General features: G+C 43.0%; 1 protein-coding gene across 1 annotated transcript in view; it reads left to right on the top strand.

The window, feature by feature from the left end:
- LOC124709103 (myrosinase 1-like) overlaps nucleotides 1–13,538 on the top strand; it is a 46,807-nt gene extending 33,269 nt beyond the window's left edge. Inside the window, exons 9-11 of the mRNA XM_047240752.1 lie at nucleotides 3,223–3,360; nucleotides 11,058–11,164; nucleotides 13,388–13,538. Coding sequence (XP_047096708.1) covers nucleotides 3,223–3,360; nucleotides 11,058–11,164; nucleotides 13,388–13,538 — 396 coding nt within the window. The remainder of the gene's footprint in view (nucleotides 1–3,222; nucleotides 3,361–11,057; nucleotides 11,165–13,387) is intronic.
- The last annotated feature ends 2,647 nt before the right edge of the window (nucleotides 13,539–16,185 follow it).

The raw sequence follows: 16,185 nt of genomic DNA, 5'->3' as shown, positions 1-16,185 counted from the left end.
TGCGAGAAATGTAAAACTCAGGCGTACCCACGCATTAACCTAAACCGGATATAGACCAGCAATCCTATGGAAAAACGTGTTTTGTCTTGGTGTAGGCAAAGTAAAAGCTGCGCACATCCCATTGTCCCAGTCGACGAACTACTGAAATGATACTTCACTTTTATCTTCAAAGCCAGCTGAAACACAAAGGAAACAGAGACTCACTGATTACATCACGGGAATAAACCACGAAAAATTCTGTCTAGAACAAGTCGGGAGCAACACCATCAAAAAGGCATTATGCGTATCAGATCATCATCTAATTTGAACGATGGCATCACAGTGCAAATGGTAGAGGTTATTATTGTCCTATTACTGCCTACTGCAATAGCTGTCTTCAATTACTCGTTAACCACAAGTGTTTCCCCTGAAGCCTGGAAACAGGGACTAGTTAAGCCTTTACCTAAAAAGGATGCCGCCACAGCAGCCTATGGTTACCGCTCTATTTGGAACCTTCGTGCACTGTCCAAGACCTTAGAATATACAGGGTGATCCAGCGGCATATAGGTGTTATGCAACCCACAGCGCCTTCAGAATCCAGCGGCGAGAATATCGTATTCTCTCGCTCGCTGCGAGGACACCATAAGTTCTACAGGAAATGAATATGACATTTTTGTTGGAAATTTAACATAGTTAAATTTTGTCGTAGTATATGTTCTTGCTGGAAGCCGCGTTTTTCAAGTTATACGAGTAAAACGAATTGAAGGTCGCTTTTGTTCGTTTTTATTGAATAATTCGAACATTAGAGCGTCTAGCTAAAACGTATCCCAGCACAAAATTTGACTTCATCGATTTCCTGCAGAGAGGACCTATGTTTGTACATAGCAAGAGTGAGATGTGAAAATATCGCGCGTGGTATTTGAAGGAGTTGCGGGCTGCATGAAGCATTAAGTAGGTGCAGCTGAATACCCAAAATAGCTCAAGGCCAGCTAACAGACTACCTAACTACAAACAGCCGACTAGAGTAATAAATATCAGGCTTCCACAAACATCGCAGCACAACTTTTGCCTTAAGAAAGGTAACAGATGACCTCAAGTTTGCCATGGATGCACAAGAGACATCTATCACGTGCGTCTTAGACTTCGGCAAAGTCGACTATGACGTTTTACTTGCCAAACATAGCAGCCGAAATCTGTCGCCAAGGGCAGTGCAATGGATAGTTCGTACCTGACGTCCTCATCTCCAGTTCCATAAAATCTTAATGGAGGTAGGTAGCATATGGCTCCCCCCCCCCCCCCCCCCCCCCAGCGTTCGGTATTAAGTCCTATACTTTATTCATTGTATGAAAAAATGTGTCGTCGGCTTTGTCCTACTGCAAATACCACATTTATGTTGATGATCTCCAGTTGTATCTCAGTGCAAAAACAATAAATCTGAAGACATCTGGCGAGAATCTCAGCACCGACCTCTGTGCGCTGTCACAACGAGCGCAGGATATAGGGCTAAATCTCAACCCATGCAAAAACCAAGCAATACTGGTTGATAATTCGCCTCCTGAAACGCCGAGAGTCCCTATCATCTTTAACCCTAAATGGGACATATATATAATCTTATTTCCTTCAGCGAGGAGTCTAGAAGCAATAATAGACGAAAATTTAAATTGGATGATCAAAATCCTTTCTGTCCCCCTGCGTCGTTCAGCCACCTTCTCGAAGTCGTCCTCAGTAGCAGGAACCCGACTCTGCAAAAACTTCCGGCATTATATTAGTGAAATAAATAAAGTCTCCAGAATACAGCGAATGACATATCTACCAAAGCAACAATAAGGATTATCGTTGTCCCGGTGCGTACTCTTTACCATTGTACATCGCTCTTTCCATCCCAACATTCCTCATTTCCCAGTAATCCTGCCCGATGCAGTCTCTTTGAGTTTCCTTTTCCCAGAACTTGCAATTAAAAAAAAATCGATTTTGTACACCTATAAATTCTTCTTATATATTAACACTATCGTTTTTGTTATAATTGTCATTATTACTAGGTCTACAACTTTGCTTCCGCCGTTTTTTCTCGACGTTCGGGGCTTTATTGTGAAAAACTTACAAAAAAATTATGATTCACAGTATTGCCCATCGCTGTCCACTACATTCTCCCATCTTTCGGATAGCATGTGAATCTTGTGGCGGAAGAAATGGGCGTCTTTTGTGGGGATCCATGAATCGATTCAATTTTGCAGTTGTTCATATGATCGGAAGTGTTGGTCAGCCGGACTGTATGCCACTGATAGAAAAAAAGTGGCAGTCAGAGAGAGCAACGTATGGAGAATACGGCGGGAGGCATAGGACTTCTCATTTCAAGGTTTCCATGTATGTTTTGGCGGGTTTTGCGAGATGGGGTCGAGCACTGACCTGCTGCAAAATTACCCTTACGCGTCTATCGCTGTATTGCGGCCGTTTGTGTTTCAGTACTGGGCTCGAACGCATCAATTGTTTTCGATAATGATATCCTGTGACTCTGTTCGTCTGTTTGAGCAGCTACGAAAACGTTCTGTCTTCCCCCGCCACGCCGGTCTCCGACATCAAAATCACCGCTCTGAAGGCGTTGAAAACATTCTCTGCACGTTCTTCCACTAGCAGTTCCCTCACCATTGGTCTAACCCAGCATTTTAAGAGCCACAGCCGCAGATTTCTTCATGTTACAGCAGAAAATGGCGAGAAATGGGTACGTAAGTTGACGTACTTAATCGGGAATAACCTTATGATGCAATCACAAATCGACTAGTATTTTTAGGGCATTATGTTTACAAATGCCTAAGCTTATTGTAGTACACCTATGACCAACCACCTGAACCCCACTTGCCGCTACCATGCCGCTACCACCGTCTATTGCAAAACGGCGGAAGCAGAGTTGTAGACCTATTATTATTATTATTATTATTATTATTACTATTATTATTAATAGTACAAGTACTGGCAGTATAACTTTATTAGTTCGTAATCAGTATAATTTACTCAAACTTCAGTCACTCAAATCATTTTAATACTCTTTGTCATTTTAAAATTGTTATTTTTAGGTAACTGTGCTTTAATAGATACTGTACACGTGAAATCCTGGTCTGATGTAAGAGAGGGCCCTGTGATCCTAATCGGATCAGGTTAAGCAAGTAGATAAATGTTCTTTCAGGAGTAATACGTTTGTCACCTGTATGTAGGCCCTGTATGTGAGTGGTGCCTCGATTGTTTCAGGACGTTCCATGGGGGCTCCGGAAGCTCCTCAACTGGGTGCACGACTCCTACCCGGGTTACCCCATATTCGTCACGGAGAACGGCTGGGTGGACCCTCCTGGCATACTCAACGACACGGGCCGCGTCCACTACCTCAGGGTGAGTCAACATTCTCGTCCTGTTTTCGACGTCAGTTTCAGACCAGGCAGCTCAGACATAAAAAAATTTAAAGAAGTGAGAAATTCAGTGTCAACGAAACTTCCTAGACAGATTCGCTACCACGGACAATGATGTCCCGACCACTGAAATTTATTCGTCGTGTGGGGCAGTTGGATGCTTATATGGAGAAGTACTAAAAGAAGTAAGAATGCTATGAAATTAAGTCTGACGCAGATGAAAGGCCCACAAAATTCCTGGGAACAGTAATGTCCAGTACTCAAATAAAAGGAAGGACTAGGATATCTGGTACCCATAGCACAAGTAACATTATGTCAAATATGGCAAAGGAATCTTAAGCGAAAGAATGGAGAAGAAGACTGCGAGGCAGAATCTAGTGTCTGAATCGTGTAACTTGTCTTCAGAAGAAACAGAGGGACAAGAGATGCGATTAGGAATGTCATGCCGCTTAAGAGAGACAAAGGCGTTGGGCAAAACCTTGGGAACACCGGGGCAATCGCATGTATGAACATAGATGCCGATGCTGGCCAAGCCTGCAGTTTGCACTTTTGTATTTAACCACGAACAGCACCTCGCTGACTTTAGAACTCCACCTCGCTCAGCTATTCCCTGCTTATGCAGCTCCCTTCACGTTGTTTTGGTGCTGACAGGATTCGCGAGCGCGACATTCATTTCTGCGGTGACTTTTACGGTCGTACTTATTTTTCCCCACAATCCTCTTCACTGACCGTCTGTCACGATCACTCAACACACACTTTAGTCCGAGTTGTGACTCTCCTTTTCCCATGTATGTGGTGTAACTCTCCAGTAAGGTTCCTCTTGAAACACCAAACACTTTGTCTCTCTTGTTTACGGAGCGACTACCAGATGGGCACCAACAATCTGCCCACATTCGAGTTCACTTTGCTCCGACATACTGCACCGAAATCTACAATGATGAAAACGCCAATACAAGAAAAACATGGTGCCGAAGCCATAAAACCTGTACTGTGGAGCAAAAGCAAGAAAGTCGTTTGGTCGGATGAGTGTTGTTTCATCCTGTTCCCAACTTCAAGGCCGAGTTTATGTCCCAAGGATGAAACATGACGGAGATTCGGTGATGATCTGGGCAGCCATGGACCCCATGGTTACTGTACAAGGTGGAATTACAGACAAGGAATATGTGACCATTTCGTCTGATCAGGCTCATTCCGCGGTAAAATGTTTCCCAATTGTGGTGTGACGTTCTGAGATAACAGGGTCCCTGTTGATACCATTCGCGTGGTCCATGACTGGTTTCCTAAGCATATCCCCTGGCATATTCCCTGGCCACCTGATCTCACTATTATTGAGGCTTTTTGGTCTGGTTTGGATACAATGGTGGATAATCGATATCCACATCTATCATAGTTACTTAAATTTTCCACAGTTTTGCAGGAAAAATGGTGTAAGTTTCGCTTCCAAACAGCACAGGGCCTGTATTTCTCCATTCCTAGACGAGTATAAGCTGTTCTGAATTCCAACGGGACTCCTACGCCGTGTTAGGTATTATAATCTGTTGCGCTTTTGATGTTTCCTTATTTGTGTCCACCACCTGTACCTGCTGAGACCGAGAAGGCCCTAATTGTGTTTTTTAAAGATAGAGAGCGATTTGATTTTGAAAGCGTGACATGGGAGAAACTTTCAAGCATTTGAGGAAAGTGAGAGTGAGTTAGAAAGCCAGAAGACTTATTACAAGTAGTCCTCTGTGCTTACAACAAAAAGTAGTATTCAGAGTGAAGGCGGACTGCAATACAGTACAATTGGAGAAAGGCGTAAGACAAAGTTGGAACCTATTTCCCACTCCTCTTGTAATATGCTAATAGTATAAGATACTCAGCTACTGGTAAGGGACAAAGGGATAAAATTTGTAGGTTATTGATGAAGATGTTACAGATCTGAAGGCAACATGAGCCCCTCAGCGAAAAATTAAGAAGAACTCCAAGGAATGATTTGAGCAATGCAGCATTTTGGGATGCTTATGGTATAAAAGTCGATGAAAGACAAATGAAAGTTATGCAAGCAAAAGGAGGAAAATACAGAAAATATGAAGACGAGAATGTTCAGGCATAAAAATATCTAGGAACAAAAATAGAGACTGAATGGACTTGAAGGCCTATAAATGTTAAAATTATCATTTGCAGACAGCAGTAAGATGTTGTGGAGCGTGTAAATCAGCTTATAAGACATTTTGTTGTTAATGTGCTGTTACGTAGGTCAGTTATATGTTTTCTTACGGACGAGGGCTCCAAGAGGATGGAGCCTTTTGAATTGCGAATGTGATGAAGAACGAAAACGATGAAATAGGAAGACCTCAGCTGTAAGCAGCGGTAAGAGACAAGTTGATTATTTTGAGAAACTGCGCAGTGAAGTTTCAATAAAATTTCATAATTACACTCCTGGAAATTGAAATAAGAACACCGTGAATTCATTGTCCCAGGAAGGGGCAACTTTATTGACACATTCCTGGGGTCAGATACATCACATGATCACACTGACAGAACCACAGGCACATATACACAGGCAACAGGGCATGCACAATGTCGGCACTGGTACAGTGTATATCCACCTTTCGCAGCAATGCAGGCTGCTATTCTCCCATGGAGACGATCGTAGAGATGCTGGATGTAGTCCTGTGGAACGGCTTGCCATGCCATTTCCACCTGGCGCCTCAGTTAGACCAGCGTTCGTGCTGGACGTGCAGACCGCGTGAGACGACGCTTCATCCAGTCCCAAACATGCTCAATGGGGGACAGATCCGGAGATCTTGCTGGCCAGGGTAGTTGACTTACACCTTCTAGAGTACGTTGGGTGGCACGGGATACATGCGGACGTGCATTGTCCTGTTAGAACAGCAAGTTCCCTTGCCGGTCTAGGAATGGTAGAACGATGGGTTCGATGACGGTTTGGATGTACCGTGCACTATTCAGTGTCCCCTCGACGATCACCAGTGGTGTACGGCCAGTGTAGGAGATCGCTCCCCACACCAAGATGCCGGGTGTTGGCCCTGTGTGCCTCGGTCGTATGCAGTCCTGATTGTGGCGCTCACCTGCACGGCGCCAAACACGCATACGACCATCATTGGCACCAAGGCAGAAGCGACTCTCATCGTTGAAGACGACACGTCTCCATTCGTCCCTCCATTCACGCCTGTCGCGACACCACTGGAGGCGGGCTGCACGATGTTGGGGCGTGAGCGGAAGACGGCCTAACGGTGTGCGGGACCGTAGCCCAGCTTCATGGAGACGGTTGCGAATGGTCCTCGCCGATACCCCAGGAGCAACAGTGTCCCTAATTTGCTGGGAAGTGGCGGTGCGGTCCCCTACGGCACTGCGTAGGATCCTACGGTCTTGGGGTGCATCCGTGCGTCGCTGCGGTCCGGTCCCAGGTCGACGGGCACGTGCACCTTCCGCCGACCACTGGCGACAACATCGATGTACTGTGGAGACCTCACGCCCCACGTGTTGAGCAATTCGGCGGTACGTCCACCCGGCCTCCCGCATGCCCACTATACGCCCTCGCTCAAAGTCCGTCAACTGCACATACGGTTCACGTCCACGCTGTCGCGGCATGCTACCAGTGTTAAAGACTGCGATGGAGCTCCGTATGCCACGGCAAACTGGCTGACACTGACGGCGGCGGTGCACAAATGCTGCGCAGCTAGCGCCATTCGACGGCCAACACCGAGGTTCCTGGTGTGTCCGCTGTGCCGTGCGTGTGATCATTGCTTGTACAGCCCTCTCGCAGTGTCCGGAGCAAGTATGGTGGGTCTGACACACCGGTGTCAATGTATTCTTTTTTCCATTTCCAGGAGTGTATTTCAATTTCATAAAATGTGTTTCTGTCTATCCATATGAATCATAATTTCAAATGTATGTACCTTACCGATATATGTTATAACTGGTAGATTCAACCCAACATCTCATTCTTAAAAGCTTTTCAACAATAGGTAAAAACTGTAGAGGAAGACAGACATTGAAGTACATCAAGCAAATTGTTGAGGACGTACGTTGCAGCTGCTTCTCTGAGACGAATATTTTGGAACATGAGAGGACTTCTTGGCGGGCTGCATGAAGTTTGGAACAGGAGAGGAATTTCGGAGGGCCGCATCAAACCAGTCAGATGACTGATGACCAAAAAACATTGTCCCCATGCAAATCGAGTTCACTTAACATGGGTTAGCATTGACTTCCCACTGTTTATTTTCTGGGAGAATTAACGAAGCTTTACTGAGAAAGCTCTCAACAACAAAAAATTAGAAGTTCGGAATAGGTACAGTATTTGGCACTGTGATTTGCATTCATAATTTTTCTAGTACAGTATTTGGCACTGTGATTTGCATTCATAATTTTTCTAGTAATAAAGTATGACAACCTCAGAGATTAACCTACAATTCAGCACGATATAAAATAAATTTTAGCAAGCACCATACTCGAGCTCGTAAACAACGTTAAGTATGACCATTAAAGTTTTTATCATCATCCTGCCACAAAAATTCATGTAATCTGTGGTAACCGACACACCTTATCATTGTTTACGTGCTTAAATGAATATCATATTTACCAGAATAGCAACAACTTCTGATGTGCATTTGCGTCCAAGAATATACGAGTATTTAGGATCTTTAAATGGGTTGTACGTATCCACATCGTCCTCAGATTCGAACAAATGGTCCCTAAAAAGCAGTTTTCTGGCACATCACGCATTAGTTACTGTTACTGGAAGCCATATTTTTGGCGCTTACCGTTGTTTATAAGTACAAATTCTGAAAAAGTTTTCATTAACGAGAATCTGAAATCTGAGATAGAGCTTTCATCTCTCATCGTAAGTCTGTCAACTAATACGAATAAAGCACATTAGTTCCCACGTGTTACATGCGATAATTCTGTTTCTCATCAACTGTGCCTTACCTCTCTTTACAGCCTTGGTCTTCGTGTGTAGACTGTGAGAAATGAAGAAATAATCAGAATAAGAAATAAAAAATGGCTCTGACTACTATGGGACTTAACTGATGAGGTCATCAGTCCTCTAGAACTTAGAACTACTTAAACCTAACTAACCTAAGGACATCACACAAATCCATGCCCGATGCAGGATTCGAACCTGCGACCGTAGCGGTCGCGCGGTTCCAGACTGTAGCGCCTAGAACCCCTCGGCCACCAAAGTCCGGCTAAGAAATAAAAACTTGATGGTGTACGACGTACGGAAAAATGATAAAACTAGTTCTTTAAAGTAATGTAAGGATGAAATAAAATTCGCAAGACAAAGGACGCACCCCTTTCTGACCGGAAACAAGTTTACAAATATAGCACATTGCGAGAGTAAGTCATGGATTCTTAGAAACGGAAATGCACTTTTATTTCATTACGTCGAAATATCGTAACTCAACGACTTAATCCTGTTCTGCTCATGTAAGTGGAGTGTGGGTTGTCGCAAAAGATAGAGAAAGGTGGAAGATTAGAGTTTAACATCCCGTTAATGGTGTGATCATCAGAGATGGAGGTTAAGCTAGATTTGGGGAACTATGGGAAATCGGTCGAGTCCTATAGAAAGCACTCATCCAAGCATTTATCTTAAACGGCTTGAAGAAACCTGTCTTGCTGTAATGGGAAACGAACAGTCATCCTCTCGAATGAAAGTCCAGTTGCTTAACAACTGCGACATTTAGCTCGATATAAGAGAGAGAAAGAACATGCTAGACAACAAAAATAAGGTTCGTGAGACGAGCAGCAGGCAACACTAGAGGAGGCAAGAAAATTAGTTAAATAACTTTTATTTGATCCTGTAGGACTACACAATTACAAATGAAAAGTACAGGATATAGCTAGCAGATGTATAGAACGAAATGGATAAATCACTTAAATAGAACTGACCACACTCGTGACGCAAAACAAATATGTAAGTTACGTGTGAACTCTGAGGACTATTGAGATGATCAACCGAAATCATAAGGAATGGAGGTAGTATCAGATTACACAGTTTAATATGTATGAAGTAATCGGAAAACGTTAATATTTTGGCTCGCTTGACGACATATTCTGTTACTTTTTTCCTCTGCTGCCTTCTGAATGATTGCACACATTCTAAATCCTCTGCTATCGCCAACAAGTGCTAGCAACTACAGTAAATTCCATGATGCCATCATCTTTATAGGAAATAATCTGCTAGCCAACCATTATTTAAGGGTTCACTGTATGGCAGAATTAGAAACGTGGGACCAACTCTTCCTTTTTGTGGCGATTAACACATCTGTTTATTTTAATGGTTCTTTGGACCTAAGACACATAATAATTTTACGGTATTATTTGGAAACAACTTCAGACTATAAGAAAGGGCGATCAATGAGCAAAAGAAGAAGAATATTTCGATAAATGCAAAATTAAGACACAGCCAGGCAGTGAATGATCCAAGAGCCTTTTACAAAGGAGAAAGTCTGGCCCTTGTATGAAGAGGACTGCGTAGGAGGGCTGAACCTGCGGAACGAAGGATTCTCAGGAGGATGTTGGGAGCTCGAAAAACAGAGGACGTTCAATACAGAATACAAGATCTGTGGACCAAGGAGTGAGGATTTCGCACATGTCCTTAGAACAGACTACGAGAGATTGATACATCAGAATGCTGTTTCTCGAGAACAAGAGAACAAAAGTACAGAGGGATTTGGAGAAAAGGGAATACGGGAAACAGATTTTCGACAGGGTGACTTTCAAACCAAAAACTGAGATTGGTATCGGTTTCCAGAACTCAATTAGACCCAGAACCAAAACAGAATGACCACAAGGCTGAAGAAAGTTTCAGAGTATGTGAGTGAAATAATGGAACTTAGGGATAAAAAAGAATTACAGAAAATGAGCTCATCCGAAGTGATGTGGTTCTCAAATGCCCAAAACGAAAAGTAAAAGAAGAAAAACAGCAAAAGAAATGTTTTAAGTCGATAGCTCCACAAAATGGTGTCCAAAATTGTGCAAATGACTACAGCATTATTTACTTTCAACGTGACTGTTAACTATTTTTATTAACTATTTCGTGCTAGTATCGCAAAAAACAGCTGATTACCCAAAGAAAAATTTAAAAAAATGGTCATCTGACTCAAACAGTGGACGAGTACCCAGTCAATAAATTAACTACCCTCTCAATGACAAAAAGGTGCGCTCTTTCAAGATGGATCTTACTGGTGTTTACACAGCACATGTCTCTTCCGTGAAATACGATACCGATCAATCGAAGGGAAGCGAAATAGATAGCTTTTGTCACGTGTCAGTGACTGGGAGCAGTCACGCCTTGGCCAGGCAACTGACTTCACTGATTGCGTCCTCTTGTCCCACATTTCGAACCACTGATCCTTCATCGAGATTATGATTCCGCACCTCAGCAGTGACAATCACGTTCCATTTGTCAATAATTACGCCTTCAATGCACAAATTAGTCTCACCGCTTAAGTACACAGTGATAAATGTTGATGGGGATCTTTGAACGTAATACTTTCGCCATATTGTAATTTCTGGTAATATCCAAACATGTTTAACAAGCGCTATGCCAATCACTCAGTTTTTCACACCACACCACAGTTTAATAAAAATGAATAGCATCCAAACCTCACTTAATTGCAGTGTAGCCATTGATATATTTTAATGATATTATGATGAAACTCTTGTTTATTGCAGGGCTACGTGTCAGCTATCTTGCGCGCCATCAACGAAGATGGTGTACCAATGATTGGCTACACGCACTGGAGTCTGATCGACAACCTGGAGTGGATGAATGGATACTCGTGAGTATCGCCGGTACTAGTGACCTAAGAATGCAGAGCAAGATGAAACCACATAGCAGATATGTGCAACACTTCGGGTATTTCGATCACTGTATGGCCCTGACATGTGTCTTGTAAATATTTCCTGGAATTATCTCTTTCATTCCCACCAGCCAGATGTGCTGGATACACTAATGCCAGTGTACTGTCTCACCATCATTCCACCGTTGCTATCCCTGTACTACCTGCTTCCACACGCATCTTGTAGGAGCATCTCTGCGCTGATATGTATCATCATCGATCTCCAATTTCTGTCGGGTTCATTAGATAATAGAGCTCTTCCGATCCGTTGGTATATTGTACCATTTCTTAAGCTCTTATTACCGTAGAACCCACGGAGGAAATTTCAGCTACTCTTTCCCTGCTATTGTTCTAATATATTACTACGATTTTTCCCAGAAATCGGTAAGTGTTCTTTGTTGCCCGGTCTATAGACACCATGACCCATTTAACGTACACAGCTAGACAAAGGTCATTTTTCTTTGCCTTATCGTAGGCAACCATGATGCTGTCTCGTATAGAGCTGATCCGGAAAGCATGTAACGTTTGCGCGTATCTCGCGCACATCTGACTGCACCATAGTTACACATGTTCAGTCACATCCTTAAACTCGAGAAAGAGGTAGCTTAGCCATATTCTTTCATTAAGTTAACGTCTACACTCATTATTTGTCGGTGATTATGCTTAAAACAATGGTCCGGGCCGCCAGCTTGAACTTAGAGACATTATCAAGTTTTTGAGTGCGACAAATGTTCGATCTTGTGAAATTTATCGTCAGGCAAGTGAAACTTTCGAGGACAACGTGAGAAGTGAAGCTGTGGCGCGAAAGTGGATTAGGATGGTTAAGGAAGGAAGGGAAATAACCACGCGGAGGAAAGCAGTGGATGCCCGTCGTTGATCACCGTATGAGTGGTGCGCTGCATCGACAAACAAGTTCGTTCCAGTAGGCGGGTAACGAATTCCGTTTTGTCAATGCATTTTCAAAACATTTCACTGTCTTTAGTAAACGTGACTGTGGCTCAACATTTGCACCACAAAACTGTGTGCACGATGGGTACGAAAAACTACTGACGTTCTAAAACAGAAACGCATTGGAGCAGCCTTGGAGTTTTTACAGCGCTATGCGCCAGTATCTAAGAAAGGTAAGAGATCGGACCCGCAAAGTTACAGACCAATATCCCTAACTTCTGTTTGCTGCAGAAACCTTGAACATTCTCTCAGTTCGAATATAATAAACTTACTAGAGGTTGAGAAGCTTATGTGGACGAATCAGCATGGCCTTAGAATGCATCGCTCATGCGAAACTAAGCTTGCGCTTTTCTCACATGATATACTGTGAACTATGGATGAAGGGCATCCAAGAAAGCAAAGCCACGTCTTTCTTCAAGAAAAATCATTGCACTGTGTTTCGAGCCTTTCAAGCAATTTAACTAGTGGACTGGATGGAACGAGATACAACAATAAACGCTACAGCTAACCGTGACCCTTTGAAAAAGTTGCGGCACGTGACAGAAAAAATGACATGGATTACTGACTTGTAGTATCCTTTTCGTGAATGACAACGCACGACCGTTCACCTCAAGCGTAACGATAACGCTTCCTGATTCCTTTTGCTGGGAACAATGATAAATCCAGTATTCACCTTGTTTTTCATCTCAAGAAGTTTCTTGTCGGCCAGCGGTTTGTAAGCGATAATAAGATCAAAGTAAACGTCCAAATCTTGTACGAATGCGTACTTTCACGGTGAATTTCATTAGTAAAACATATTTGGGTTTGAAGCCGCGTCGATTGGCTTCACCAAGCGGCCGAAGAACCTGAACAATTTTCAAATAATATTATCAAGTGAGGAATGTAGGGATACACTACAAACCCTTATGTATAAGTTGTGCAGGGACAGTGAAGACATGGTCAGGATAATTTCATCAGTATAGATGCAGATGTAGATGTAGTAGGTTCAGAATTCTTTACAGAACCTCTGTGGTCCATCTATCACACTTCCAATGCGCTACTTCTCCCATCCACCTCCATTTAATTCTCATTCCAGCAATAATTATGTCTTTTCCTGTAATTTGTAATTTCCAAATGTGTAACCCTCAGTTTTTGGATGGTTTCCTTTTTAAATTCCGTGATTCACGCCGCACGCTCTTTGTAGGGGTAATCATAACGCTCAGCACTTTTCCACAGACTGAAGTTCGGGCTGCACTCCGTGGACTACGACGATCCAGAGAGACCCAGGACGCAGAAGGCTTCGGCGAAAGTCATCGCAGACATCTACAAGAACATGGCCGTGCCGTGGGAGGATTTCGAGAACGCCGACACCACGCCACCATCTTAATTTGAACATATATATATATGTAAACAGTTGAGCACAAGTACCTAATACATTTTGCATTCTGAAAGACACCATGCTGTGTAGTTTGTTGCACCACAACCCCGTCCACACTCAGTCACAACCCCAGGTACTGAACACTAACACTACTTTCTCTACAAGATTATTTATAATTACTTTGGAACATTCAACACTCCCACTTGCAGTAAAATGATAAAATGCCTTGAAGCAGTTGATTATTCTGCCACGCTTCTCTTAAACATGGAATGTATACATAATTTTCCTGATCCACTTGCAAGCACAGCGTCAGAGTTATTGAGGTATATGGAAAAAAAAAAAAACGTAAATTAGTTACAGACTACGGGTGCACACACTTTATTCAACATGTTGTGAGGTAACGGACGAGTTGCGGCGCCCTGAAAATATTGTAAGTTCTGAGTTGGTGTGGCTGCGCTGGGGACTCTAGGCAGGTGCGGCTGGTCAACAGCACGTGGTGCCGACCATGGGCAGGAGCAGGAGGCGTGGGTGGCCCCAGCACGTGGTCCAGGCCGACCGCGTGGCTGGCAATTCCATGTTGGCGCTGTGACGAGGAATGGGTTCTGTTTCGATGAAGGAGGTGTGTATGCCGGGAGTGCCAAAGATGGCGGACCTCGTGAAAAAAATGATGGCAGACATTTCACAGTTCATGTAGAAATTAATAATAGCCAGAGGAATCATGATACCTTAAAAAGAAACATGTAGAGTACCTTTATTTGCACGCCGATTCTGATGGTGCAATCAGATTTCCAATATCTTCATTAGTTTAAAGTTCTGTATCTGACTGTAAATTATACAAGTAACACCCAGCAACGAATTTCCAAAATCTAAATGGTTCGTCCGATTTTGTCGATCGACGTGTCTTTAGAAAGCTATTAGTGTAAACCTAAATTGGTATGAATTGCAGGCATGTAACTTGAATAGTACATGAGTTACCGGACGCCAAGGTGGCCAATTACTATTGATCGCATCAGGCCATAAGTATTCCACGGTTAAACGAAAAAACGGTAGCAGCATGCTTCTAAATATATTTATTCATCTATGTGTTTGTTTATATCCGATATATACTATTCATGAAGAAATTGGTTAAATATTTACTGTGTTTTAGAAAAGACGGAGACATTACACTACTGGCCTATCTTTCGCTTCTATTCCTTTGATATATGTTTATTTGATTTGTTTATGTATTTAATAACGTGCGTTAGAACTTGTTTATGATCCAGCCAGAGGAATATTTATTTAATTTCAAGTTATTTAAATGTAAATCCAGTATTTCGTATGTGTTTCAAGATGTTTGTGAGTGTGCGTTGGCTTGAAGAAATGGCACAAGCTTTCTAGCCAATCACAGCACTCGTTAATGGGGAGGCGGGATGGAAGTGGGGGAGGGGTGCTGGGCAGGACAAGGGGTGCTGGAAGCGAAGGCGCGACAGGCGGTCGTGGGAAATACTTGGAGAGTGTTGAGCTGTTTGCCCATGGTCGTGGGAGATAGAAATATTTCGTAGTGCCAACCTGTGCGCTTGTGAGATTGCTGTGGCTTCTGCAGTGAAGACGTAGTATGCATTTAGAAGTGAATATCTCGCCACCTATGTTGCTGTTCATAACTAACTAGGTGATGTAGGAATCCATTGTTTCCATGTTACTAAACTTATATTTTATTTAGTTGCAGGACCATCGATACCAATAAGTGTTTTGCAGTAATAAAGGGCATTCTTAAAGGTACTTCTGCTATCGTACTCGTCATTTAAAGTCGTTAAAAATAGTACCTGCAGATTTAATTTAATTGCAATCTGTCATTTATAAATTTCTGTCACATTCAAAATTCTCAATTGCCGAGTGATAGGGACCTTCGACCATTCGATTCATGTGTATATTCATACTGTATATTGAAGACTCAGCAGTATTTGGTGTGTAATGCGACAGCTATGTATCCCAGCACCTAGACAACGAAACCAGTCAAAACTTTCAATATTTCAACTCTGAGTCAATGGGTACGTAGTTGAGGGCCACACCACCACATTATTTTTTTGAAAGCCCGCAATGTAAATATTAAATATATTCGGATTTAGGTTATTACATGTTTGATATGCCCGCCATCAGTGGCGACGATGTAGCGCAGCCCAGTAGCGAAAGTATCAGAACATCGATGCCGTCGATGACCTCCAGAATGGCTGTTTTCATCTCAGAAATGGTTTTGGGGTTATTGCTGTATCCCTTGTCTTTAATATAGCACCAGAAAAAGGAGTCGCATGTGTTCAAATCAGGAGAATATGACGACCAATCGAGGCTCATGCCAGTGGCCCCTGCGTACCCCAGAGCCACAATGCCATCTCAAAGTGCTCCTCCAGGACATCAAACACTCTGCTACTTCGATTGGGTCGAACTCTATCTTGCATTGGTCACACCTTGTCGAAATCAGGGTCACTTTGGATAATGGGGATGAAAACATCTTCCAAAATCTTCACATAACGTTAGCTAGTCACTGTTCAGTCAAGGAATATTGCACCGGTTATTTCCTGACTGAACACTGAACACCACACAGTCCGCGATTGAGGGTGAAGAGACTTCTCGATCGCGAAATGCGGATTCTCAGTCCCCCCCAGTGCTCCAATTTTACTTA

This window comes from Schistocerca piceifrons, chromosome 7 (genome assembly GCF_021461385.2).
Source record: "Schistocerca piceifrons isolate TAMUIC-IGC-003096 chromosome 7, iqSchPice1.1, whole genome shotgun sequence".
In the NCBI taxonomy this organism is placed as follows: Eukaryota; Metazoa; Arthropoda; class Insecta; order Orthoptera; family Acrididae; genus Schistocerca; species Schistocerca piceifrons.
Note: the sequence above shows the minus strand (reverse complement) of the source record. Positions and strands in the feature narration are given on the sequence as shown.